Source organism: Trachurus trachurus, assembly GCF_905171665.1.
Source record: "Trachurus trachurus genome assembly, chromosome: 2".
Lineage (NCBI taxonomy): Eukaryota > Metazoa > Chordata > Actinopteri > Carangiformes > Carangidae > Trachurus > Trachurus trachurus.
The window spans coordinates 2413302-2441096 of record NC_139914.1 but is presented as its reverse complement, the minus strand read 5'-3'; the positions used below and the strand labels follow the sequence as shown (position 1 = coordinate 2441096).

The following is a 27795-nucleotide window of genomic DNA, read 5'->3' as shown; positions in this document are numbered from 1 at the left end:
TACTTTTGCACATTTGCATATTTTTCAGAGAGTGGAAGAGGCCGTTTCGGAGAGAGAGAGGTGGTGGGGGGTGGGGAAGTACGGGGTCCTGGCAGGGACAAAAAACAGTGGTGGCTGCAAAACCCTCCGAGGATGAAAAATAAACTCCACGATTCAAAAAACTTCATCCAAAACACACAGAAAAAATAAATAAATAATAAAATAAATTGTGCAATTAAGAGTTCTCCTTTTCCCCTCGTCACTGCACCACAAACATTTGGGTGAATATTTGGGATTTTTCTTCACAGATCAGCATATAAGGATAAAGCAGCCAATCCCTGGTAACCGTGTGTGCGTATGTGTGTGTGTGTGTCTGTGTGTGTGTTCTCATCCCCCCTCTGTGTCCTAAAATCATTTTCAAAGCAGGCAGATTAAGTTGGAGGGAGCTGCTGACTCCTAAACCTCTCCACGAGACACACAAAGACCTCGCTGTGCATCCATCTATTTGCACATAAAGCCGTTCTAGCTCCTGTATTAACACATAGAAATCTAAGTATCCATCTTTATTGTGTTAATTGCAAATAAGTTTTTAGTACGGGAATACTATGTTTATGTTTTTTTCACTGTTTGGGACATAATTTGCAGAAAAAAAGTAATAAATTGCAACCTATAGCTGCTATATGTGCTGTTTCAATGTTGTAAAAGGTTTAAAATCACAATAATATTGTCTCATGACTGAAGGAACGTGCAATAAAAATAAAAGAAACCAGGAAAACCCACACTGACTTGATTGAAAGTGTGTGTGTGGGGGGTATCCTTCAGAATAAAGGTATCATGATCAAGGCCGTCTCAGTGTGTCGCATCCTTTTATGATTTTTCCTTTTTTTTTCTTTTCTTCTTTCCCTCCGTGTCGAGAGCTTTTATCTGTTCAGCGTCTCTGCTGAACGAGTCCCCAGAGAGCTGTTGAATTACACCGTTCGATTGGCTGTCTCTTACTATATTGGAAAAAGTCTGTCTTGATGGAGGGAGGAGGGAGCGATGCCGAGGAGGACACACACACACACATACACACACACACAGCTGCCACCACAGATCCAGATGTTTGATTTGTACTGATTCATAGACGTTTTGTGTTTTACCTGCAGTGGATCTGGATTGACGCCTTCTCAGTTCGGAGCAGCAGCAACAGGAAGTGGAGCGACAAGCCGCTGTGGACGGAGTCACCGCTGCACACAGGAAAGAAAAAACAAAACAAACCAACATCAATTAAAGTGTAAAGTGAATAATCTCCAAAAAGTTCCTAACTTAAAAACATTTATATCCATTAAAGGCGATATATTATGGAAATATCACTTTTTTAAGGCTCTTTAACATATATTTAGGTGTTTGTTTTGCCTTCCAGCCCCCAAAATGTGAGAATTTACTAAATGAATCTGTCATTTTCAGGCTCTTGAGGTTAAAATCCATGTGGTTTTATGAGCTGTTCCCTCAGTTCTCTTCCAATATGTAACTAGTTTTCAGTTATAGACCTATTTTGTTTTTGAATACTTTTGATTTTGCCTTTATACACCACATAAAAATGTTTAACCTGCGCATGCTTGGTATCTATTTTTTTTTTGATTCACTTTAACCTTCTTTATTAACACATTGAGGTGTATTGTTTTTTTGTTGTTTGTTTTTGTCATTGTGGCCGTTAAGGCATTTATGGCGCAACTACAGTGTCCAAGACAAATTTCCCTGAACGGGACAATAAAGTTTATCGTATCGTATCGTATCGTATCGTACATTGGCCCCAAAAACACACAGAAATCATCAAATCTGCACTGAATAAATATACTTTGACCATGTTTTCCCCGACTATATGACAGAAATATGACGTCTGCCTCTCCCATCCCATCCCATCCCCAAGATGAATAGTTTTTGTACTATCAAATTAAAACTGTCATATCTCCGGTTTTACGTGGTCTATCGAAGTCGAATAAAAACTGGGAGAGAGTTTTAAAGGCACACTTTCGAGTGAAGTTGACGGCAGCGCTTCTGGTGACCTAGTTTCTTTTTTATGGCGCTTCGAAGACGTCATGTGACAGAGGGTCACAGGAAACCTGATTAGCGTTTCTTGAACTTGAGTTTGAGTTGTGTGAGTGTTTTATTATTCATTTTTAAATCTCAATTCCTATTTTTACCTTATTTTTTATCTTGCTCTGTGTTTCGCAAAGTCACAAAAACATTTCAAACTGGAGGTTGAAGTTGATGAAGGAGTGTGGAGCGGACAGTGTGTTTACAGAGGGAGCTGCAGACTCTTCTCAGCTCCGCTGCAGCAGTGGACAAAGTCACCTTGTCTGGTTGCGTCCTGCTGGCCACCATCTGACGTAGGCTACAGTACCGCACCGCACCGCCGTGGACTGAACTTACACGCTGCCCTTGAAAACAAAGCTTCAACGACGAAGACGACATGCTAGCAACTGCACATCATCATCATCAGCTGCTGTGATGTGATGTGATGTGATTCTGTCCGACGTCTCTCAGACACAGACACCGGGTCGTTAAGACTTCTCACTCCAAATCTAATTTCTTATCGACTCCTGAAGCCGTGAGGTGGAAGTGGAAGAGAAGCTGCAGCAGCACGGTGAATCAGCAGCTCTGAGCTCACGTCAACTCTCTAACTGCTATCAGCTCTTCTCTAATTCCTCTGCATGCACACACACACACTAACAACCAGAGCACTTGTTTGTCGTCTTGTCACAAACGATTACACCAAAAACGTGGATCCAGTCGGCGGCTGTGTGTAATAAGCAGCTTGTGGCTGCGACCTGAGTTCCCCTCTCTGTATCAGACTCAGACGCTCTCCACCTCCGCAGATTCAATCACGGTGACTTCAGGAGGTGCAGCAGCAGCAGCAGCAGCAGCAGCAGCAGCAGCAGCAGCAGCAGCAGCAGCAGCAGGTAGCAGAGGATCAAGGTCGTATCGTCACGCGGCGGACAGATAATAATGATTGAGTAAAGCTGAACCCGTCACCAGCCGCAGCCTCTGGAGCATCGGGTCACATCCCAGTGGGCTCCAAACACCAGAGGAGGTTAGATCATGATGCTTTCAGGGTCCTACCGAGACCGCAGAGGCCTTCGTAGGTCAAAAACAGAAGGAAAACTGATTTATTTGAAGCTGCACCACCTCTGAAGGATGCAACCGGACACAAACTGCATCAAACAAACCTCCAGACTCGACCTATGAGGAAACTGGAGCGATTAGCTGATGACACTTTGACCTAATGATGATGAAGAAGACAATTCGGAGTAGGGCTATAGGGCTCACCATCATTTTTTTTAAATTCTTGCGATAACGATATATTTATGTCAAGTTTATATGTTCCCTTACTCATAAGTGAGATTTGAAGGTTATTTTTGACTTAAAGATCCAGTGTGTAATAATCGTCAAGGTTTATTGACAAAATCTGAATATACTACCCATAAATAAGTGTATAATCGATATAAAGTAAAGTTTTTTTGGTTTTTCGTAGCCTTATAATTATTATTTTATATCTACATATAACAAGGGTCTTGCTTTAAAGAGTGTCGCCATCTCGCGCCGCCGAAAATCCAGCCAACCAGAGAGCGCGTTTCAAGAGTTTCACGTTCATTAATAAACCAACTAAGAAGAAAGAGGAAGAAACAGCAGAAATATGGTAAAAATGTCCCCCCATTTTACACACCGGACCTTTAAATATTTATTTCCTGTCTTTAGTTGAACATTAAACAACTGTTTCAGATAAATAAAAGAGGTATTCTACTTTGGAGGAACTATATCTTCTGTTTCCAGAGGTTGGAGGTTCTTTGCAGCACAGATACTTTAAGGCTGTGGAGCAGAATAATTCTTGCCTATAAACATGTGACATGATAAAAACACAGCGCTGTCAAAATCTATCTCTGCAATGTTGGCACCGTGTGTGTGTGTTGATGGTTGCTTGTTGTTCTGGGTTTTTCTGGATGCGCCGGCTGGAATAATTGAATAGTAAGGAGATAAAACTGCGGAAGCTTTGAATTCCTACCGAGCAGCGATTGATCAGTCGTTCCCTGCAGATTTTTATTCATGCAGATGCTCTAATTATTTCTCTGCAGTGTAAAGGTGAGATTAATGATGTGCAGCTGAAGGTGGAGCTTGGAATTATTGCAGAAAGCATCCACGCTGCTGTTAACTGTTGACGCGGCTCAGTGTGTGTGTGTGTGTGTGTGTGTGTGTGTGTATTGTGTGTATTGGAGTTATTAATGATTAAGTAAAGCAACACATCTGAGCGTTGACAGGCTGAGTCCCGTTAACGAGGGCCGGCCAGTGTTCCCTTTCCTTTCGCCTCATTGAAGTGGCGACTTATGAAATATTAAAGCGAAGCGTGACAACGACAACCGAGGAATGGGCCGCGAAAAAAAAAAAAGAGAAAAAGAAAGAGAAAGAGAAAAGGCCGAGGCAGGGAAAAGAGGAGGAATAGTGCTGATTCGAGGAAGGATTCTGGGAAAACTCACATCAGCGTCTCGGAGACTGAGGCAGCAGAAGTCGGAGAGGCAGAGCGTCAGCGCTGACGGGAGGAAGAAGATCTGAAGACGGAGAAAGAGGAGATGAGTTTCATAGATTTACAGATACACATCATCATCATCATCACACAAGCTTCCTCACACTTCATCCAATCAGGTAGAAGTTTTTCCAACAATAACTGAAACGTCTCTTTGCATTGATTTGAGATTTTCTCATCTAAGAGCCCAGGTGAGGATGAAGCCTCCTCAGGAATGTTTCACACCTCATTTATCGATCTATCTATCTATCTATCTATCTATCTATCTATCTATCTATCTATCTATCTATCTATCTATCTATCTATCTATCTATCTATCTATCTATCTATCTATCTATCCATCCATCTCAAACCGGCTTCACATGTTCTCCACCACACAGCAGCAGCAGCTCATCTCCACCTCTGACAGTGGGACACGGAGCCATCTGGCCTCCTGATCCGCGTCGTTCTGCACCTCCCGTTTACCCACCGCCACCACGTCTAATATTAGCTCTGACTCCCATAAAAAGAGCTGCTGCGGCCCGGCCTTCCTTCCGCTTTATGATCCGTCACGTTAGTCACAGTAGGACTGATGAGACCTGATCTGGACGCCGTGCACTTGCAACCTCGTTTTTCCTCCGTCAATACATCCTAATAAACGCTCAAAGAAGCTAAATCCTGAAAAAGTTGGATGGTGCATCCAAGTCTGCATTTCTCTGGAGCACTGACACTTTCACAGGAAAACCTCGACCTAATCTACTGTATAATCAAAGGAAACATGGACGTCTACCTTTTTATACGACATGGGACCTCAACCAGTTACATGGGAAATAATAAATCTTATTCAAAGGATCAAAAAATCTAGTGCACATGTCATAGAAGATGCATAGGTCATTAACTATGTGCAACCAGCTGAGGCCGCGTGCTCCTCCGATCTATCATTCAGTCCAGTAATGTTTCATTTTTACTGCGTGACATGTTCAACCACCTCCTCCTCCAGCAGCAGCAGCAGCAGACATGCAGGACGACTCTCTCTCTCTCTCTCTGTGTGAATGTGTCTCTGTGTGATCCAACAGGACAGAAGTAAAAAGCACAAATTGATTTGATGGCCCCAGTAAAACGCTGTCAAGCCCGACATCAGCAGAACAAGCCACGGTCTATATACCCATCATCACCCACAGTGTCCTCGTGACCCTTCACCCTGAGCTGCACGGAGCTGCACTGCAAAAACTCAAAGTCTTACCAAGAATATTTGTCTTATTTCTAGTCAAAACAAATCTCATTATACGTAAAATAAGACTCATCACATAAAAAGCAGCTTGTTTTTAGACACTTTTTACTTCTTTCAAGCAGATTTTCACTTGAAATAAGTAGAAAAATCTGATAGTGGAGCAAGTTTTTCTTTCTTATTACAAGCACAAAACACCTGCTTTCACTGGCAGATTTTTCTACTTATTTCAAGTGAAATTTTGTTTGAAACAAGTGAAAATGATCTAAAAACAAGTTAATTTTTAGGTGATGAGTCTTATATTTAGTGGAAAGAGATTAGTTTTGACTAAAATTGAGACATTTTGACAAGAAATAAGACAAATATTCTTGGTAAGATTTTGAGTTTTTGCAGTGTGCACGGTGCTGCACGGAGCGGCTCCCAGTCATGTAAGACACGGGGTTAAGCTGACGGTGTGTTCACTGTCCGACTGCTAATCCCTGAGAGTGGAGCCTCGCTACAGCCTCACTTCATACTCCTTTTACACCGCAGGTTCAGGTAGGTGCACTGGCTGGATGTTTAGAGTCATTAATCAAGTACAAGCGCCAAAAGCTCTCTGGTTCTGTGAGAATTGACTCCTTGTTTGGGATTGAGCTCTAAAGGCTTGATGGGAACTCATTTGTACAACCTGAGTCTGTATCCGTACGTCCCTGTGTCCTGCCACTGAAGCCAGATGAGCTGCACTTCTCAATGAGAGAAATAAACTCTGAGCTGATCCAAAAACCTCGCGACACAGGAAGTGAGTCGTTCAGACCAGAGCAAAACACTTCTGCTGTAAAGTTTGACACATTTCCGAGCCATTGGTTGGTTCCACAACTTAATGTGAGATCATTATCAAATAAATCTTTCCTTATCATTTGATATGATCATTGGACATTAATTAGATCTCATGCTCCTTACTGCATCATGACTATCTTTATTAGGAAATCTAGCGACCCCAATGATGACAACTTTTGAACTGTCCCATCATGACCACATCTCTGGGCCCAACAACATAATAAGAATAAAAAGTAAGAATAAAACTAATATAATACAGTGAAATAAAAAGGACAAGTAAGAATAATAAAATAGATAAAATAACAAATTGAATATGGTATATAGGTCTGCATCTGTTGCTGAGCCTGAATCTCTTTGCTCTTCCATAGTTTTGGAGGCATTGCCTTCTTGTGGAGGATTTCCGTATAAACTGACAGAGAATCAGCAGAGTGAGCTGGTCTAAAACCATGAGGAGCTTAAAAAAAAGCAAAAACAGACCAGTAACAGGAACCTGAAGTCTGTTCCTAATGAGTGAAGTGAAGCTGAAGGTTATGTGCTCTCTCTCTCTTGAAGATGTATTCATTACTCAGTCTGTGGGTGTTGATCTGTCTGATCGCCTCTGCCTCGTCCTTGAGATGTCTTTTACTGTCCACGCTCAAATCTGCTTTTCCCAAAAATGGTTAAAAACTGCACTTGTTAAGCTCCTACTAAAAAAGAAAAAAAAAAGTCTCGACTTGATTCCTCTGTAATTTGCAGCTAAAGACCCAAATCAAATCTAACATCCAGCAGCTCCATTACAACCCTTCAGCTCTGAATAAGGTGACCCGGAGCTAACAACATGCAGCATTTAAATATACAGATGGAAACAGACAAAAAAAAGAAAAGTTGTAGAGACCAAACGGAAAACTCCCACCACCAAAAAACAACTATCCAGCACTGAAAGATAAGATAAGATAAGATAAGATAAGATAAGATAAGATAAGATGCACTTTATCGTTCCATTCAGGGGAATTTGTCTTGGACGTGACACAACAGACGGTTAAATACAGCAGTAAGTCCATCTTATTTTGCAAATTAAGTAATTGTAAAAGAAAGTAGTGATAAAAATCTTTGAATTAAAACTGCAGACTGCCTCGATCAACGTTTTGTTCAGATGTTGGAGGTTGAAGGAGAATTTAACACAGCTGTCGTCCTGAAGGCAGCGGCTCGTATTCAGAAAATAAACGGTGGGAGGAGGTCGTCTGCAGTTCCTCAGGCCAGTTTGACCTCACATCTCACCCTGAAGGGACGGTAGCACCTTAAAAGCACGGACTGATGCTGAACATTCACTTCTTTCCGGACACCATCGGAGGAAGTGGAGCTCGTCTGGAGCAGAGATAATCCAAGTGAGCAATCTTGTCTTTTCTAAATCCCACGCTCAGATAATTCCTCTTTTAAATGGTTGTGGTTTTGTTGCAGCAGCGCTCAGACGAAGCGATAGAATGAGTCCAGTTTTGCTGAAGATGCCCACTGACTCAGTCACGCCTAACCGACCTCGCTCACACATCCATGCATGGAAGTGAACATGCATGCCTTTTTTTTCTTTTTTTTGTTCTATTTCTGTGCATGTAGGCTCCTAAGTGGAAGAGGAGCAAAGAGCCTGCAGCCAAGTTGAGCCAAGCCATGCAGAGGCCAGAAGTAATCGCAGCACAAATGAATTTGCCAAATAGGCGTTGTGTTGTGTTGTGTTGTGTTGCGCCCCGGAGGCAGTTTTCTCTCTCTAACAGGGAGAGAATAACACACAACGATCTGTGTTTTGCGCCACAATCAGTCTTTTTAACGCACCATTTACACACGTTTAGAGGAAAACTGATATTTCAGAGGCATGAATTTATAACTGCAAACATTTTCACACTGAACCGACGGAGGCTGTGAAAAAATATGGATGCTTTAATAATCAGTTTAGACCGAGAATACTGAGAAAATTGATTTGAACACACTGTCCATTAAGCTCAGGCCAGCAGACATCAGGGGTAGCAGTGCTCACAGGAAAAATACATGGATATTATATGTTACACTATGCAAAATATGCTTTAGGAAAAAAAAACACTATTATTATGTAAGAATTGTTACTTTACAACAACTTGAACAGGACTCACTTTTTTTTATAATATCCCCTGCAAACTGATTTTTCACACCAACATGGATCATCAAAGTCATACAGATGTTTCTGAATTTACAGAAATGTGCGTGTTTGCATCTGTTTTCTTGAATTGCAGACACCAATCCATGTAATAATTTGGATAATTAGTTATTAGATGAAATGAAACTGTCACTGAACACAGTTTTTAACACTTTTATGATGTTTTTTCCTTGATATATTAACATCTATATCTATTATTACATTGTATGGTGTAAATTATATAAATATATATATGGTGGCACTGTGAACTAGAAAACAGACGCAAATATCTTTACAAGTCACTGTAAATACAGAAAAACCACTTCTTCCATTAGTCACAACACAACACAGGACTGGTGTGTTATTTAGTCTAATTGTGCAGTCGCATAATGTTTTTGCAGTGAGTCGTCGCTCGCTGCGCTTCTCTTCCACTCGCGGAAAAAAGAAAAAGTCGCTTGAACTTCCTTAAAAAAAAATCAGCCAATCGCAGGAAAACGTCTCTATGGGTAAATCATGAATGCACAAACAGATGCATTAATTCATCGTGACACAACTGCCTCCTCCTGCTTTTAACACGAGTGTTTTTGTGTGTGTCGCTACATTTGAGCGCCAGGCAGCCTCAGACTTGTCACATAATAAAGTTTTATTTCGCATATTTTGATTTTTTTTATGATTCAAACATCGCCGTAATAACCACCGGGCTTCAAATGATCAAAAATACACCGTGGGGTGCTCCACATTCACGCGTGCTCCGCTGCGTATATGACGTTACAGTGAATAGAAACGTTAAATGGACAGATTTTATAACGGATTTCTGAATGGAGGAAACACGTTGGCTGGAGGGAGATGTGTGGTGAAGTCCAGCCGATAAAAAACGGTGTTTACTCACGGTGTGGAGGAGCTGGTTCTCCGGGTGAAGCAGTCGGTGATGCTGCAGCAGCGTCTCCACGGCGCGCAGTGGAGGTGGAGGAGGAGGAGGAGGATACAGTAGTGGAGGAGGAGGAGGAGGAGGAAGAGGAGGAGGTGGAGTGCTGCTGATCCGAAAAGGGGTGAGGGAGGGACACGGAATCGCTGGTGCAACAACATCCACCACCACCACACAGGGGAAGAAGATCCTCTCTGGCTGCTCCAAAAAATAAAAAAAAAAACACAGCCTTTGCCTATTGGACAGGAGCAGAGAGTTACGCACCAACAGACGCACTGATTGGACAGAGAGAAAGAGAGAGAAAGAGAGATCTGGGCATGCACAGCTAAGACAATATAGTGTAAGTACATTCGGCACAATTATCCATTCATGCATGTTTTTAATCATCCTAATAATTGCCCCACCGCCCTCATTTAAAGGGATAGTTTTTCATTTTGGCAAATTGGCCCATTGCCATAATCCCTATAGTCATAGCAGTAGGTTCGTTAGCTTTAATTGTCGGTGCAAGCTGTTTTTAGAACGGCGGAGCAGAGCCGTGAGCTGCTCAGAGCTACGCTACGGAGGCTCATGGGATTTCTTTGGTTTCCCTCATCAAACTCATCAAATACACAATCCAACAACTCCACAACGCTCTGGTGGACAAGTTGTGACCTGCACATTCACCACGCTATGAGATAATAACACAACGTTACCAGACAGAGTTGTTTTAGAGGGAAATTCATGCAAAACCACTGATGCACGTTGCCTTCAGGGACAGTTTTTCATCAGTCTCTGCATTTCCCTCACTCTGTCTGGTAACGTTGTGTTATTATGTCATAGCGTGGTGAATGTGCAGGTCACAACTTGTCCACCAGAGCATTTTAGAGTTGTTGGATTGTGTATTTGATGAGTTTGATGAGGGAAACCAAGAAATCCCATTAGCCTCTGTAGCGTAGCTCTGAGCAGCTCACGGCTCTGCTCCGCCGTTCTAAAAATAGCTTGCACCGACAATTAAAGGTAACGAACCTACTGCTATGACTATAGGGATTATGGCAATGGGCCAATTTGCCAAAATGTTGAACTATCCCTTTAAAGGTCCCATATAGAATAAAAGCAGATGTGCATGTGTTGTGTGATTATAAAGCAGCTGTGTCAAAATATGAAAAAGCCACATCCCAAAGATAAAATGCACACAGCCTGTGTTAAGAATACAGGTTGACAGGACTTCCTGTAACTTTGTGATGCCACAACAAAGCAGTCACCAAGCCCCGCCCCCCAACCTGGAGCCACAAGTGTTTTCATTTGAAATGTAATATTTATTTAAATATTTCATCCCTCAGTAATAATAATAATAAAAAAGGGCCAATCATAGTCAGCCAATCACAAACAGAGGCTCAAAGCTACATTGAGATGTTTTTTTGGTTCTTAAAATCTTCTTATGCATCAAAAAAATACAGAAAAAGTGTTAATTTTCTTGTTTCCTCATTGTTTGCTCAGCTCCCCTGCAGAGTTTAACCTTATTACTGATAAACCTGCGCTTTCACATTTACAGAGAATTACACAGGAAGTAGTAGGCTACTTTATATATTTAATTTTGTTGCCCTGGGAAAACTGTGAACCCAGAACCATCTCTCTTCACATCTGGATCTAGCTCCTATTAACATTCCTTGCTTTTCTGGAACCATAAATCTGGACAACGAGGAAACTCATTAAGATTTAATAGTTCAGATGTTCCACATAAACATCATTTAGGAACACCGAGCGCTTTGATTTCTTTTACAAACACAAGACCTACACACATGCCTCGCGGCTGCTGTCGATAACACGTTGCCCGTGTGACACTGTGAACTTTCAGTTTGATGGTTTTTGTTTAGAACATCTGTCATATTTATTAGTATGAAGACCGATGGAAGAGGAAAATCTGGCTCTGACGTGGAAATTAGGACGTTTTTCCCACCTTGTAAATCTTTATGAGCTCTTCTCACTGATGGAAGTAAATTACAACATCTGCTTTAGACGGATTTCATCTACATCTTTCTTTTACTTGATTTTTTCTGAATGCATCTTTTGGTGCATTTGTTTTTTTATCCTCTAAGGACCTCTAATTCCCCAGAAACACCAGACATGTACAGTCATAGTGGAGCTGTGCATAGAGCCCATTCATGTTGTTATTTCTCTTTGATTTTAAAGGGATAGTTCAACATTTTGGCAAATTGGCCCATTGCCATAATCCCTATAGTCATAGCAGTAGGTTCGTTACCTTTAATTGTCGCTCAGAGCTACGGTACGGAGGCTCATGGGATTTCTGGGTTTCCCGCATCAAACTCATCAAATACACAATCCAACAACTCCACAACAGCAGCCGATGTGAATGAGTCACGTTTGAGGAATATGTGACGGACCTGGAGGGGAGAAGAGAGAGAGATCCTGAGTCAGAACAAATCAGCGAGGCAGACAGTCGGGAAATGACAAGACTTCCTTCCAGAGCCCAGAGACACGATGAGGCATGAGCGTACGACGGTACAGTGACTCAAAGGGTCTCCAGCCAATTACAATCTAAAGATTAAAACCACTCGCTTTGCAGCAGCGGTTGGGCCCAGGCAATCTGAGACAATAATCTGAAAATACATAAATTGCATCTTGACATTTAATGATAAGTGTTTCGCTTCATAAGTGAAAATCTGATGTTTAAAAATGCCACTCTTAAATTGACTCCAATTGTTCCCATTCAAAATCTTTTCAGAAATTCAGTTTTTGAGATAAAATTCTGATATTTGACAAACCGTGACTGCAAAACTTTAGTCAATTCTTTTCAGGAAGATTGAAAATGTATTTAACAAGAATGCACTGTATCTAAAAGCCGGGTGGTATTTTTATGGAGGACAGTCTGAAGATGCAGTCGCAGCAAATTTGGAGACAATTGAGCAAATATTGTGGGAGAAGATTTAATAAGTAAAAAAAGAACACAGTGATGAAGTGAATTTGCACTGGATTTAAAAAGGTTTCTCAAGTATTGGGGCAATATTTTGGTGAAAGCTGCAAGACTGAAGCACGTACAGTTGATTTGTTAGGAATTTTCAATGTTTTTAAATTAAATGACCTTGTGGGAACATTAATCAAACGAGACAAATGATGTTGGAAAAGCAATAAGAGTCAAATATGGCCTTTAAAGAGTTCTACCCTTTGACCTGGGACGTTGTCTGGTGGTAAATAAAAGTATCTTTGCATCCTGTAGTGATAATTATATGTGTAATCATCATAAGAAGTCCGTTTACTGTAATTGAGGCGAGGCCCAGTGTCCTGGAAGTGCTCCTCTGCTTCCCTGCGGTTCCCGAGCAGTAAACTGTGGTTCGGCAGTGGCTGGAAAAACTCATCCGACTGGAAAAGACTGGAAAAACTCATCATTAAAGCATTAATTTAGACGTTATTAATGTGTGTGTGACTTTTCCAGATGTGTAAATGGACCAATATATTTTATTTGGAGCAGAATATGTTACATTTTGCAGCACAGGAAGTAGAACGACGATATTAACATATTGGAAAAGTATTAAAAAAAAAAAAACAGGTCCATGGATGGAGGTAAAATGACAGGGAGCTCTGATTACTTTTAATTTGACACTGTGCTCTCCCATACGATCCATTATTGATGAGTCCTAATGGGCCTCAGCAGCTCTGAACAGTCTATTGATTAGGTTTTTCTTACCTCCGAGCTAATCATAGCGGCAGAGCAGGGTTTTGGGAGGACGATCACAACGGAAAATTGAACCTCGACCTCATTAACCCTTCAATTAACTTCTGCCAGTGGTGGAATGTTAATCCTACTTTCCAATACAGAATCAATTCACATATTACCGACACTTACTGTTAACGGAAACTATTGTGTACTCTATTATATAATAATGTGCATGCACTTTTAAAAATAGCACTTTATTGTTCATATTGAGCACATTTTTTCCAAATAAAGCATATATACTTTTATTTTGACGGGCTTTCCTGCAGCATGGATGCATGTAAACCTTCACAATAAAAGCCAAAAAAGATAAATACCAGGTTAAATGTTTAATTTTCTCAGTGTAAAATGAAACACATGTTGAAAAACGTATATGATGTACTGTCTTGTAATGGTAAAAGTTAAAATTATTATAGACAAAGGTTTTATTTAGATGACAGAAGGAGTTTATGTTCAATTACATTAAATAATATAGAAAGAAAAACCTCTATTAGGAGACTGTGATGGCATTGAAAATCCTTGGCATCCACATCGTCCATGAGCCGCAGCATATGCATACACACAGAGCTCCAACGCAACGTGTTGATGTGCTTAGTGGTGACAGTTTGACAATATTTTCATTCAGCTTTGTGGCTTGGCCGTGTCCTGACAACACGTTCATGCCCATGGATGGATGGATGAGTGGAGTTGCTATGGTTATTGCCGATGATGATGAGTCACCGATCTCATTCTGGATACGGGCGAAAACGAGAAAACGCTGAAAATAGAGCTCACAGAAACCAGGCTGATCTGTTTAAACGGTTTCATTTGCAGCAACTACAAACACACATGTACTTTTTCACTTCCTGTTTAGTGGATTTATGCTAAAAATAAAGATAAATCTCTCTGTTTATTTATATGGGAGCATCGCAAGGCAAATTAAATATAATATACAGCTCTGGAAAAAATGAAGAGACCACTCCCAGAATGATCAGTTTCTCTGGTTTTACTATTTATAGGTATGTGTTTGAGTAAAATTAAATTAAATTTTTTGTTTTATTCTATCAACTACCGACAACATTTCTCCCAAAATTGAAAAAAAATATTGTCATTTAGAGCTTTTATTGGCTGAAAATGACTAAACTAGTCTAAATAACAAAAGATATCAAGTCTTTTCAGACCTTGAATAATAATAATGCAAAGAAAACATGTTCATATTTATTCCTAAACAACACAGCAAGAATATTTTAACTCAGGAAGAGTTTATGAATCAGTTTTTGTGGGATAATGTCAATGTTTAATCCCAGCAGTGGTTTTTATTTATAATCTTCCTATAAAACCAGATGTGGTTCAGGTGATGACCTCATCATGTCTCATTAAGGAGAATGAGTTGTGTTTGTGTTGGTGTTTAAAAAAGAAAAGAAAAGAATGACTGTCATACATGTAGAGATGCTTTTAAGAAACATTTGTGAAAGTGGTCTCTTGTTTTTTCCAGAGCTGTATGTATATTTTTTTGATTTTAGCATGATGCTGAAACATAAAATGTGGAAAAATGAATATTTCTGAATCCTCTTTTTGCATATAATTAAACACTAAAATGTGGGTTTTGACTGAATTGTGATTTATTACTGCAGAGGAGATGATAATGACAACACAACCTAGAAAGGATCTCTGTTAAAGTCGTCATGTACAGTACAAATGCTACTTTATGCCGCTCGTCTCTGCATCTTCTGCATCAGGACCGGTCTCCGTCTTCAGCGTCCTGCAGGACCAGGTGTCAGGTTCCTCCTCCGAGGTCGGGTTTCCCTGACACAGTCCGGAGTAAACTGGGATCTTCTTTTTAAAAAATAAAGTCTGTGGAAGCAGCAGCGCCGGCCGGTTGGTCGGTCGCCGCCGTTAGCCGGTTCCCTGCTCTTCCTCCTGCTTCATCCTCTTCCTCAGCTGCTCGCCGATGTCGGCCAGAGGGTTGACTCTGCCAGAGAGCGTCTTCACCGCGTCGTTGAAGCTTCTGCTCTCTGTTTCTCTGCAATAATAACAACAACAAGAACGAATGACTGTGAGAGATGTGCAGCTTCATATGGCGAGCAGATTTAACATTTAAAAGCTAAGTTTGACTATCCGGAATTAACATTGTAGATATCTTTAATTGAGGGGAATTAAAGATATCTTGGACTGGAATTATGACTAGTCAGAATTAAATTGTAGATATCTCAAACTGGAATTAGTAATAGTCGTAATTCAGTTACAGATATCTGTAATTCACATATCTGCAAGTGAGGTCACTTGTCCTATAAGAAAAATGGAGTTGCGGATATCGGAAATATTATTTTTGACTCGGCAAAAGTGAATTACAGATATCTGCAACACATATCCAGTCTGGCTTTTAAATGTTAAAATGGCTTGACAAAGGAATAGTTGAAGAGTAAAAGAAGACGAAGAAAAAAAAAAACCCGTCTGCTTACAGGAGTCTGCGTTTCTGTGACTGTTTCATCTGGCTGAAATCTGTGGGTTCAGGCCTCTTCATCGGTCTGTGGAGGAGAGAGGGAGGGAGGGAGGACAGGGTGATGGGCCGGGAAATGGTCATGAGACAGGCGGACATTCTTCATCTCACGGTAACGGCGCCCATCCCACAAAACACAATAGTAGAAACGACAGGTTCAGCTCCAAAGAAAAGAAAGAAACAAGTTTTTTTTTTTTAGATTTTACTCTCTGGGTGATGAAGGTCCAACATTTCAAACTGTCACTGTGTTTTATTTCGAAGTGTCGATCCACAGGAAGACGCAAAAACCATCTCAGTTTAGTTTAAATTGGCTTTTACTCCTCTCTCAGGTGTTTTCCCCTTGGGCTCTAGCCACAAAAACTCAGAGCCAATCAGAGGAGAGGATGCTCTGAGCCTCTGTTCTGAGCGATAAAATGAAAATAAAACCAGTGAGAGAAAAAAACAATGCAATGTTGGACAGTGAGTCAAGCTACTGTAACTTTGTGACATCACAAAGTTGTAAAAGTTCCCAACGACTGTTTTTTTTTTTTTTTAAAGAGGCTGTGATATTTTCAGAATATTAATCTATAACCTGGACCTGCTTTAACACCAGACTACACATTGACATCTACTTTTATATTACATTATATGAGACTTTTTATATTATGGAGGTTTTTAGTTTGATGCAACCTGCTGGGTTCGCCACTATGACTTTTAAACCTTTCTCTCTTCTTTTCTTGTCTTGCTCCTTATCACAATTTATCTCAGTGCATTTACTTTTTTGCTGTGTCATGTCTTTCCTGTCTTGTGCTATGTCATGTCTTTATGTTTGCTTAATGTTTGTCAATGGTATTGCACAATAAAAGGAATAAAAGGAAGGCTCCTTAAAGTGTCTATAAAGACTCAACACATCCCAAGATTCATTGCAAAGTGGTAATGAAAACAACACAACACCCAGCAACATCAGATAAGATGAGGATAACACACACACACACACTGGGCTTCAGTTCAGTTCAGTTCGTAAACAGAGGAGCTTTATCCGACCGACTTGTTTCAGCTTGTGTCCTTGGTCGCAGGCTGAAACCTGTTCCTCTGCTGCACGACTCTTTCACCTCTTTTCACTTTCTGTTTTCTCAGTGCACATTGTGTTTCTTAAAACCAGGGGATTTATTCTTTTCTCTTCGCCTCTGCATTCCCGTGTCCTTATTTAAACCTGACCTTAAACTTTATAACTTCATGTCTTCCTTCTGAATTTTCACGTCACGCTCAACGAGGACAACGAGAAACGTGAGAATCCTTGAGGACGACTCTTACAAGTAGAGCTCAACACTCATGTATCCATGTAGATTTATAGGAGATTTCAAGCCTTTTTGCTTAAATTTCACTGACTCAACTTCATAAATAGAAAGAAATTACTATGTTGCTCGATTTATTCATATTATACATAAGTTATAATATACCGTATTTCTGTCTACACGGCAAAAATTTCTAGTCAAAATGTTGTTTCTAGTCAAAACAAATCTCATTCTAGCTTGTTTTTAGACACTTTTTACTCCTTTTAAGCATATTTTTTACTTGAAATAAGAAGAAAAATCTGATAGTGGGGCTAGTTTTCACTTACGCTTTGCTCTTCCGGCTCTTGCGGCGAGTAGCGAGCGCTGTGGCGGTGGGCGGGCCGATGAGCTGACAGAGCTCCGGCAGGGCGTCCGCCAGCGGCCGGAGGTCCCCAACCACGGGTGTTGCCTGGCGACGGGCCTCGGCCGCCTTCTGCTCCTGGGCCTGTTTGATGGAGCTGATCTCTGAGAGGAGACGGAGAGAAGAGGAAGAGGAGGAGTTACTGGAGGATGAAACCAACGTTTTCATTTATTATTAAAGCAGAAGTAAGCGATCCGGTGGTTTTGGCTAACTTCTTGTCAGCAGATGGAGTTAGCAGTCCCCGCCCTCGTCCCTACGTCACCACATTCACGCGCATCCCTTGGCTGCACACACAGAGAGGACCGCCCTTTTATGCCGTTCTCTCTCCTCATTGGATAAAGGTTGTAGGATACAAGGAAAGTTTTCTCCTCGGCTTACAGCAGAGCAGAGTGACTGACAGACCCGTGTTTCAGACCAAACACTCTATGTAAGTGATTGCTGTCGGAAGATTTAACTATTTAAGACTTATATTAACACAAACATTCCGCTTACTTCTGCTTTAATTAATTCAGCAAGAAACTAAAGAGCAGAGAAACAGAAAATGTAAAAACGGTTAGTGTGTGTTTATGATTCACTGCAGCTCTGTGGACGCCAGGCTGAGCCGACGCCTGCAGCACATCCACTCAGCATCCAACCGTCAACATGAGCCGCTTCAAAACTCAAGTGACATCTGTGCTGCAGAGCATTTTTTATATTAACACACACACACACACACACACATATACACATTATGCTGCACCACAACAAAACCTTTTCAACATGTGATGAACAAGACGAGGTCACAACCTGGTATCTGGGCGGATCGGGTCAAGGCCGTTAGTATTTATTCTGCCTGGTGTCAGCGTTTCCTATCATGTATCTATGTAGATTTATAGGAGATTTCAAGCCTTTTTTGCTTCAATTTCAATGATTCAACTTCATAAATAGAAAGAATTTACTATCTCACTCGATTTATTCATGTCATACATAAGTTATAAATACCGTCTTTCTGTCTACACTGCAAAAACTCACAATCTTACCAAGAATATTTGTCTTATTTCTAGTCAAAATGTCATTTCTAGTCAAAACAAATCTCATTCTACTTAAAATAACACTCATCACATTTAAAAATTTGCTTTTTTTTAGACACTTTAGCATATTTTTACTTGAAATAAGTAGAAAAATCTGATAGCGCAGCTAGTTTCCCTTCACTGTCAGAAAACGCAATGAGGATTAAAAATAAAGATAAAACAATAATAATTTGCAAAGAATAAAAAGGAATGAATGAATGAATGTCTTGATCCTTTATTATATTAGCAGTGTTTGTAGTTTTAAAAACTAAAAAAGCATCAGGAAAGAGAAGGCTCTGCGTCTCCGTTCTGATAATTAAAGCAGCAGATGGGCGGGGCTTGGAGCGTCGTTGTGACATCACAAAGTCAAAAAAAGGAAGAAAGCTCCACCTTTATGTCTGTATGTAATTATAACTCCACCGCCACCGCCGCCTTCATCATCATCATCATCATCATCATCATCGCCGCCATTATCTCCCCACTGCAAAAACTCAAAATCTTTCCAAGAATATTTGTCTTATTTCTTCTCATTTCAAGTCAAAACTAATCTCTTTCCACTTAAAATAAGACTCATCACCTAAAAATGAACTTGTTTTTAGATCATTTTCACTTGTTTCAAACTAATTTTCACTTGAAATAAGTAGAAAAATCTGCCAGTGAAAGAAAGTTTTTTGCGCTTGTAATAAGGAAGAAAAACTTGCTGCACTATCAGATTTTTCTACTTATTTCAAGTGAAAATCTGCTTGAAAGAAGTAAAAAGTGTCTAAAAACAAGCTACTTTTTATGTGATGAGTCTTATTTTAAGTAGAATGAGATTTGTTTTGACTAGAAATAAGACAAATATTCTTGGTAAGATTTTTGATTTTTTTGCAGTGCCGTCGTCGCAATCAGGCCGGTAACCGAAGCCTTTCTGCTCAGCCAATCAATGCCTCGGTAACACAACACGTATCCTCTGCAGGCGTATAATTAGGTGCTAATGGTCGGGGCGGCTCGGTGCCGCGGAAACCCGAGACCGGCTCCACGGATCATCACAGTTTTCAGGAATTAGAAGAAAATTAGAATGAAACAGGAGCTCGGCGACTGTTCAGAGCGCGGACGGACGCAGCCAGGGGTCGTAGAAAGAAGGAGCGGCGGCGTCGGATCTAACAACATGAATTTATTCTGTGTTGCACAACAAGTAAATATTGTATATTTCATTTGTTTTTTTATGTATTTTGGCCTTTAAAAATGCACTTTAATCTATGTTTTACCGTTGATGGTGTGGTTCTGCGCGGCTGCAGATTGTTGTGTGACGCCAGACAACTTATTCTCAGAGAAGTCGGCGTAGATTGGCATTTAAATGCACTTTTTCCAAGTAGGAGTTTGGAAAAACCTGAGTTCTGAGTTGACTCGAACGCAGCATTTAAAGAGTTGTATTCAGTCTGTAAAGTCTTGTATGTGTTTGAACTTACTGTTGAGCCACCGCTCCCTCCGCTCCTTCATCTTCTCTTTCTTTGACTTGAGTCTCTTCTCTTCTGGACCTTTGAAAACAACACACACACACACACAGTTAGATGACAGCTCACTGAGAAATAAATCATAATAACCATTAAAGAAAGGCTGTTTTTTTATTTGTGGTTGCATGTTTTGGAGCTGACGTTCAGTCAGCGATGTTGTGCCTGGACTCGTTTCTGTCCATTGATTTCCAGCAGCTCCGGCTCTGCAGGTTCAGAGTTCAGAGGCAACCGACTGGCCACACATGTCATTTCAATAAGCAGAGCCGTGATGTGATGCGCTCTCCGTCCCCATCAGTCCTCGGAGCCACCGAGTCCAACTTCCAGGCCGGAAAAAACAAAACAAAAAAAACAGCAGCTGGGAGTTTTGTTGGTAACCCTTTAATTTACAGGCAGATAACAATGTGATAACGTCAAGAAATAACAATTAATTGCGTCATAATGTCAAGAAATAGCCTAGAAATAACGGTCAATGTCATAGTAATGTCATGTTTTCCATAAAGGTAAAAGATTACACATGCTTTTCATGCTTTGAATGTTTCTCCACTAAGTCTTTGACCATTTGACCGATATTTCTGGGCTATTTCTACACAATGAATCGTTATTTCTTGGCTATATTTCTCGACATTACTATGAAATTTCTGCTTAGTCGGTTTTCAGTCTGGTCTTTATGTTTTTAGTTGGATTCCAGGCTTGTCTTTGTGTATTTTTATTCAGTTTTCAGTCTCTTCATTGTATTTTTAGTTGGTTTTCAGTCTGGTCTTTGTACTTTGAGGAGGTTTCTTTAGCGACGGAGACTGTGATGAGCAGCAGCGGAGACCTGAACACGTTTCCCTGCATTTTCATTATTGCTCATTATTTTAAAATACTTCTTTTTTTTTTAAATAGTTTTTTGTGCCCTTTGTAATGTTTAAATGATTTGACATTAAGCAGTTTGAATGCAAAGTTTGTCCCGGTCCGTCCTTGTTTTTAGAAATATCGCCAAGAAATAACGACTGATTGTGTAGAAATATCGGTCAATTGGTCAAACTCTGGCCTTTCCCAAAAGATTCAAAGCATGAAAAGCATGTTTAAACTTCTACCTTTATGAAAAACATGACATTTACTATGAAATTGACCGTTATTTCTTGGCTATTACTTGACATTATCACGTAACTAACGGCCTGTATATTAAAGCGATTTGTGTTCATCTCAGTTCTATGAGATTTAGTTTCAACTGTAGTGGATTTCACGGCGGTCGTACCATCGAGCGCGCGCCGTGTGCAGCTACGTGGAGTGTGAACGGGTGTCTGCTGTTCAGACAGGCGCCGTTATCTCCAGAGATCCCCTGGCAGCCCGTTTTTATCTGAGCGACACGAGTGTTTCTGCTGCTGCTGCTGTTTGCAGTCAGAGAACAAGCAGAGATAGACATCTGCTGCTGACTACAGATGCGGGCAGAGGTGGAGAAACGTAATCTCTCATGAGTCTAGGTGGCAGAGGGGCTTTTACCACCACTCTGCTCCCACCGGGGGCATCGCCTTCCTGCTGCTCGGTGAAATGGATAGCTGTGATTACGGTTGGCTGGAAGATAACAGCCCACATCCACATCCTGCCCCCCCCTCGTCCTGCTGGGATGGAGGATGCATTTTGGCAAATTCTCCTCCTATAGTCATAGCAGTAGGTTCGTCACCTTTAATTATCGGTGCATGTTGTTTTGAGATCGGCGGAGCAGAGACGTGAGCTGCTCAGTGAACACAATGGAGGTGAACGTCATCAAACTCATCAAATAATACACAATCCTTACAACACAACACTCCTTACCAAGAATATTTGTCTTATTTCTAGTCAAAATAAGTTAAAGGTAAAGGTACTTCATTTGTCACATATACAGCTAGTATAAAATGTCATTTCCAGTCAAAACAAATCTCATTATAGCTTGTTTTTAGACACTTTTTTACTCCTTTCAAGCATATTTTTACTTGAAATAAGAAGAAAAATCTGATAGTGAGGCAAGCTTTTTCTTAACTGGCAGATTTTTCTACTTATTTCAAGTGAAAATTAGTTTGAAACAAGTGAAATTATCTTAAAAACAAGTTAATTTTTAGGTGATGAGTCTTATTTTAAGTGGAAAGAGATTAGTTTTGACTAGAAACGAGACATTTTGACAAGAAATAAGACAAATATTCTTGGAAAGATTTTGAGTTTTTGCAGTGTTACTATAGGGATTATGGTGAGAGGAGGACCTGACTAAATGTTGAACTGTCCCTTTTTAAACATAGAGGATGCCAAGGTGGATGGAGGCACAGAGGCATGGTGCACAGGCAGCAATACTACAATATAAATGATATAACACTGTCATATAATATCATAATAATATGATATTTTCATGTAAAGCGTCGGTTTGTTTCCCTGCAGCAGGAAAACCAACTCACAGACTTGGAAAACTCTGGTTTTCCTCCATCACAGTGAACATTGTGTCTGCTCTGTTTGTTCCACTGTAAACTCAGCTGTAACTGCGTCACGCAATAAAAAAAAGTCGATACGTTGATCCTCCCTCGGCCCCGTTTCAACATTTTCTTACGTTTCGTGGACTAAAATAAATGTTTAAATGATTAAAGCTCAGAGGCAAATTAACCATTAATGAAATGAATCACTTATTCATGCAGTGAATTTACCACATTCACACAGGTTTCAAGAATCAATATGACTTTTATGTCTGAAAGGGAATAAAAATAATAATAAAAAAGGGATTTTGTTCATTTTAATGAATTGTAAAAACACTGGTATGGTTCCATAAGGACACCGACGGAGAGCACTCACAGATTAATGAGGATTTAAGATGTCACAATAAGAAAATACCCTTCCACTGAGCCGGCGGCGGCCTCAGCGGCGAGGAAACACTGATGCAGCTAAACCTTGATTTCATGCATGAGCTAAATTTATACGACGACTGCTCTATAAATAGCAGCGGGCCGTCGTCTGGTGAGGTCTCATGGTTCTCAGCTCAGTGTGTTAATAAGCATCCATCACACACACACACACACACACACACACACACACACACACACACACACACACACACACACACACACACACACACACACACACACACACACACACACACACACACACACACACACACACACACACACACACACACACACACACACACACCTTCACCTTCACCCATCCCTCTGATTAGCGCCTGTTTGATGGAGTCCCAGACGTCACTGCTTCTAAAGCTGGATGGAGAAGCTCCAGCAGCGTTCATTAGTAATAAATACATAAATAAATGAATGAATAAAACCTCTAGTCGGCTGTGGAGCTGCACGAGGAGGAGCACTGCCAGTATTGTGCACCATCTAGTGGCCAAAGAGCAGCATTGCATCAACTGGCTTTCACTGACAATAACACACGTCCTATAACTGTCAATCATTTCAACCCTGAGCTCAAGCAAAGAGAATTATACTGATGAGTAAAATCATCCAACATGAACCAATTTATACATGTATTGTCAGAAAATAACCCTAAAATGCCCAAACCCTCCTGATTTTTCCATTGCCAATGGAAACTGATACTTCCTCTAAAGACTTTAACACAACAGTCACCAATTACTGCTGTCTGAGGTTGATTTAATTTAATTTTTATTTGTTCCATGCATGGGCATTTTCAAATTCAATCCATACATTATGGACAAAACAAATGACGATACCGTAGATTATAATTCACACATTCCTTCCTGCATGGAAAGGAGCAGCATGAAGAGAACTCATTTGTCCTGCAAGGAACCGTAGCATGAGCAACGGCGTGCACATTTCATAAGAACTGCACGTATTCCATAGTTGATGCAAATTTCTCTTTAAAGTTATATTTCCTCCTCAAAACCCAGTTTTCTAAAGGTTATCATTACTAACTCCCATGATGCAATGCTCCTTCTCCACATCACCCAGTGCTGTGTCTTGTGTTATTGTTTTGATGGTGAGGCTGAACTACTGGACCTTTTTATAGATCGGCATGCAAAAGTTTGGTCAAAAAGTTAAACATCAAACACTCCTTTGTGATATTTTAAGCAATATCGGTGTATTATTTTTTTGTTTTCTACAATTTTAGAGTGAAAAAAGGGAAACAAAGCAGCAGCCTGCAAAATAATAGGAAACCCAGGAGACTTGAGCTCTCACATAACTTGCCCAATCTTTTGCATGATGCCACTGAATCCTTCCATCAGGATTAATTAACCACAACATCTCCTAAGTGAAACCTACCTTTCTGGACAGGTACGGGCACTTCTGCTGGACTTTCCTCACACTTGAGAGTTTGCACCAGAGCCTCTGGAGTGATTTTAGTGCCAGCGAAGATCCCAGTGGGGAAGGAGCTCTCTGTCAGGACCTGTGGGGGGTGGAAAAATAAAAAAAACAATACATTCAAGAAAATAAAATGCATTAAATATCCTATTAGTAAAAGTATAATTTAAGAAACTATAACCTTGTCCGATAGGGGAGAGTGGGGAGAGATGAGCCACTTTTTATCTGCTGGGACTTCCTGCTGAGACTAATACTCATTGAGGTTTGGGGAGTTTTGCGTTTTCGTATCTTTCGCATCTTGGGAAGAATCCCTCATCTTTCTCTTTGGAAGTAAAGCTTGGCCTCACCATAAACAACTTTTTTTTTCTGTTTTCAGGAACATACTACTGTAATCATAAACATCCACAACCTTGAATTGGCTTTATGCACAGCTCCACTACACTGCAAAAACCCCAAATCTTTCCAAGAATATTTGTCTTATTTCTTGTCAAAATGTCTAATTTCTACACAATGCTAACCTCTTTCCATTTAAAATAAGACTCATCACCTAAAAATGATATTGTTTTTAGATCATTTTCACTTGTTTCAAACAAATTTTCACCTAAAATAAGTAGAAAAATCTGCCAGTGAAAGCAAGTTTTTTGTGCTTGTAATAACAAAGAAAAACTTGCTCCACTGTCAGATTTTTCTACTTATTTCAAGTGAAAATATGCTTGAAAGGAATAAAAAGTGTCTAAAAATAAGCTACTTTTTAATGTGATGAGTCTTATTTTAAGTAGAATGAGATTTGTTTTGACTAGAAATAAGACAAATGTTCTTGGTAAGAGTTAGAGTTTTTTGCAGTGTACTTCCGGATCTAAGCCAGCTCCTTTATTACATCTTACTTTATTAGACAAACTGATGAATCCAGGTGTGTCTGGATTAATCAGTTTGTCCAGACAGGAAAATAAAGGAGCTGGCCTAAATTCAGGAAGTAGTGGAGCTGTGCATAAAACCTATTAGTAATTAGGACATAATACAGACAAAATACATTCATAGGGCAGGTGGCTCAACTTACCCCACAGCTACCATATTGACTTAACTACTCCCCACAGCTAAAATGCTGCAGGTCACAACCTCACAATGTAGTTCATAGATACCACAACGTTATAAAACAAATGTATAATTATCTCTTTTGGTCTAAACACAATTATAATGAAACTTCGGATTGACGAAATTCCCTTTAAAGAGTGGACATAAATGCCAAACCACTTTATATCAATGTGGTTCTTTCTACCTTCATAGACTCCATCCATGAAATGAAATGATGCCTTCTTCCTAAATATTTGGTCACATGCTCAATATTTTGTTATGGTTTCCTTCCTAGAAAAACAAGGGCTGGCTCAACTTAGCCCGTCCTCCCCGTCATAATGGATGCATATGAAGTTCACAGGGAGTCAGAATAAAATGTAAACAGTTTGTCGCAACACACCTGCTTGTTGTCCCCCGGTTTGTTGTCCACCAGTCGTGGGAGTGGGAGTGGGACAGACACCGGGACAGGAGACGAGCCGCAGCCCGGGGTGAGGGCGCTGCTGCCCGGCCTGTCGCGCTCCAGCTTCACCGCCTCCTGGTGCAGCTTCTGGCGGACATGTTTAATCTTTCCCACCATCTTTTCTTGTCTCTTTTCTTTTCCACACTGACAATTGTTTTTCTTTTCCACTCGTGCTGCTGCTGCTGCTGCTGCTGCTGCTGCCAAAGTGCCCACGAGCCGTCAATATGACGTCACTGCCACCGGAAACGCCACTTCCTGTTCTTCTTGTTTCACTAGCGCCATCTTCCGGAGCGGAGTGGAGCGAGATTTTTTATTTTTTTTATTTTTTTTTATTTATTTAAACATGTCACATAACATGAACAATGCTGACATACTCAAAGATAAAACAATTATTTTACATACAAATAAATTAAATTCACACCTCCTTAGATAATTCAAACAAAAAAAAATATTGTGGTAGTGCATCGCTTATCACATATGAAAATAAACATATGACAGATCGTCGATAAAAAAAAGAGAAAAAAGAAGAATAAATAAATAAGGGGCAATTCAAAGAAAAAAATATATATAAGTAAGTCCATACTAAACAAATACAAGAGGTTAGGGCAGGTTAATATTTGCTATAAATGTGTACAATTTATCTGCATGGGGATTCATTTGTTTCAAACATTTTTGTAACAAGGATTTGTTACAAAACAGGCATTTTTAAGTGCAAGCCATGAAGGTGGGGATTTGGCATATCGACACTTGTGTAATATTTAGTAATGATAATGAGGTTATTCACCAGAAATTCTGTTTTTTTTTATCTTTGAGGATTACACCTATTTGAATGTTTTGAAAGGACCAGAAATCAATATTTATGGAACTGGATGATATTAAGTCGTGGCGAGATGCGGAGTGGAGTGAGATTGACAGAAAAAATAGCATCAAAACTAAATTCACTGTTTCTTTCAGACACTTTTTATTATTTGTTTCAAATCCAAACTCTCAAAGAGGATAATAATAATAATACAGGTGAAAAAATGAAGTGCAGTAGCCTATAAAAGGGTTAGATTCATGAAGGAAAACAAAACAAAAGCAAAACAACTCCAAATAGTAACAGATAAATTATATTAGGCATTTTAATTCCACATAAAACGCAGCAGCTAAATAGAAAGGGGACAGCTTTCTATCTTATTAAGAGACAAAAAAAAACGTTGTTTGCAGTTCTTCCATTTTGCACAATGTATATGATATTTACCCAACAATAGGATTATATTAATAGTGTGTAATAGTGTAAGCATCTAATTCTACCCTCTATATACAAAGTTTAGCAATTATCTGTTTTTTAATTACAGGCTATGTGAAGTATTGAGTTTCAATAGGCTGAAAAAAACATTACAGATGAAAATAATAAAATAAAAAGTGAAATAATACTGTTTATAAGGACTGTTTATCCTTGAGAAGAAGTTGTGTTTTACTTTCAGAGCCGCCTCAGGCAAAGTGAATTAGCTTTAGTCCAGTTGTCCACAATGAACATGTGTTTTTGACTGATTATTTTGTTCGTATGTTTTGTCGTAAAACATTATATGGGACAGGATTAAAGCACTTGATGTGATGTGATAAGAGAACACAGGATTTCAATTTAAAGATATTTAGATGCAATGCACACACACTTTCTTTTAATGCTTCACGCATTTATCAAAGAATAACCACTCACTAAGAACAAAATGAAGGATAGAAAATCATATTTATTTGCAGTTTGGTGTGGCAAATGAATATGAGGTCTTCTACGATAAAAAACAAGCCAATAGCTATCATAACACTACAATGTGCTATTATACTGTACACTACATATGAATGCTTCAGTGTATACAAAAATAGACATATCAAAACACATTTAGACAAATGGGTAATATTTATGTACATATCACAAAAAATAATATCGGATGACACAAAACTACTCGGTGTACTAA

General features: G+C 39.9%; 1 protein-coding gene across 2 annotated transcripts; it reads right to left on the bottom strand.

Annotated features, from left to right (window-relative positions):
• Positions 1–4490: 4490 nt before the first annotated feature.
• On the bottom strand, positions 4491–26048 carry slx9 (SLX9 ribosome biogenesis factor). Of its 2 annotated transcripts, none has more exons than XM_083991089.1 (7): positions 25781–26048; positions 24271–24394; positions 19988–20056; positions 17414–17591; positions 15776–15841; positions 15019–15336; positions 4491–4562 (listed from the first exon to the last, which is right to left on the bottom strand). In XM_083991089.1, exons 1-6 carry the CDS (start codon positions 25955–25957, stop codon positions 15210–15212), a joined length of 741 nt encoding a protein of 246 aa, XP_083847215.1. In that variant the 5' UTR covers positions 25958–26048; the 3' UTR covers positions 4491–4562; positions 15019–15209. The 2 variants fall into 2 exon arrangements, with proteins under 2 accessions (XP_083847215.1, XP_083847214.1); XM_083991088.1 differs by lacking the exon at positions 4491–4562 and adding an exon at positions 14223–14640 and having other exon boundaries at positions 14676–15336.
• Between the last annotated feature and the right edge of the window lie 1747 nt (positions 26049–27795).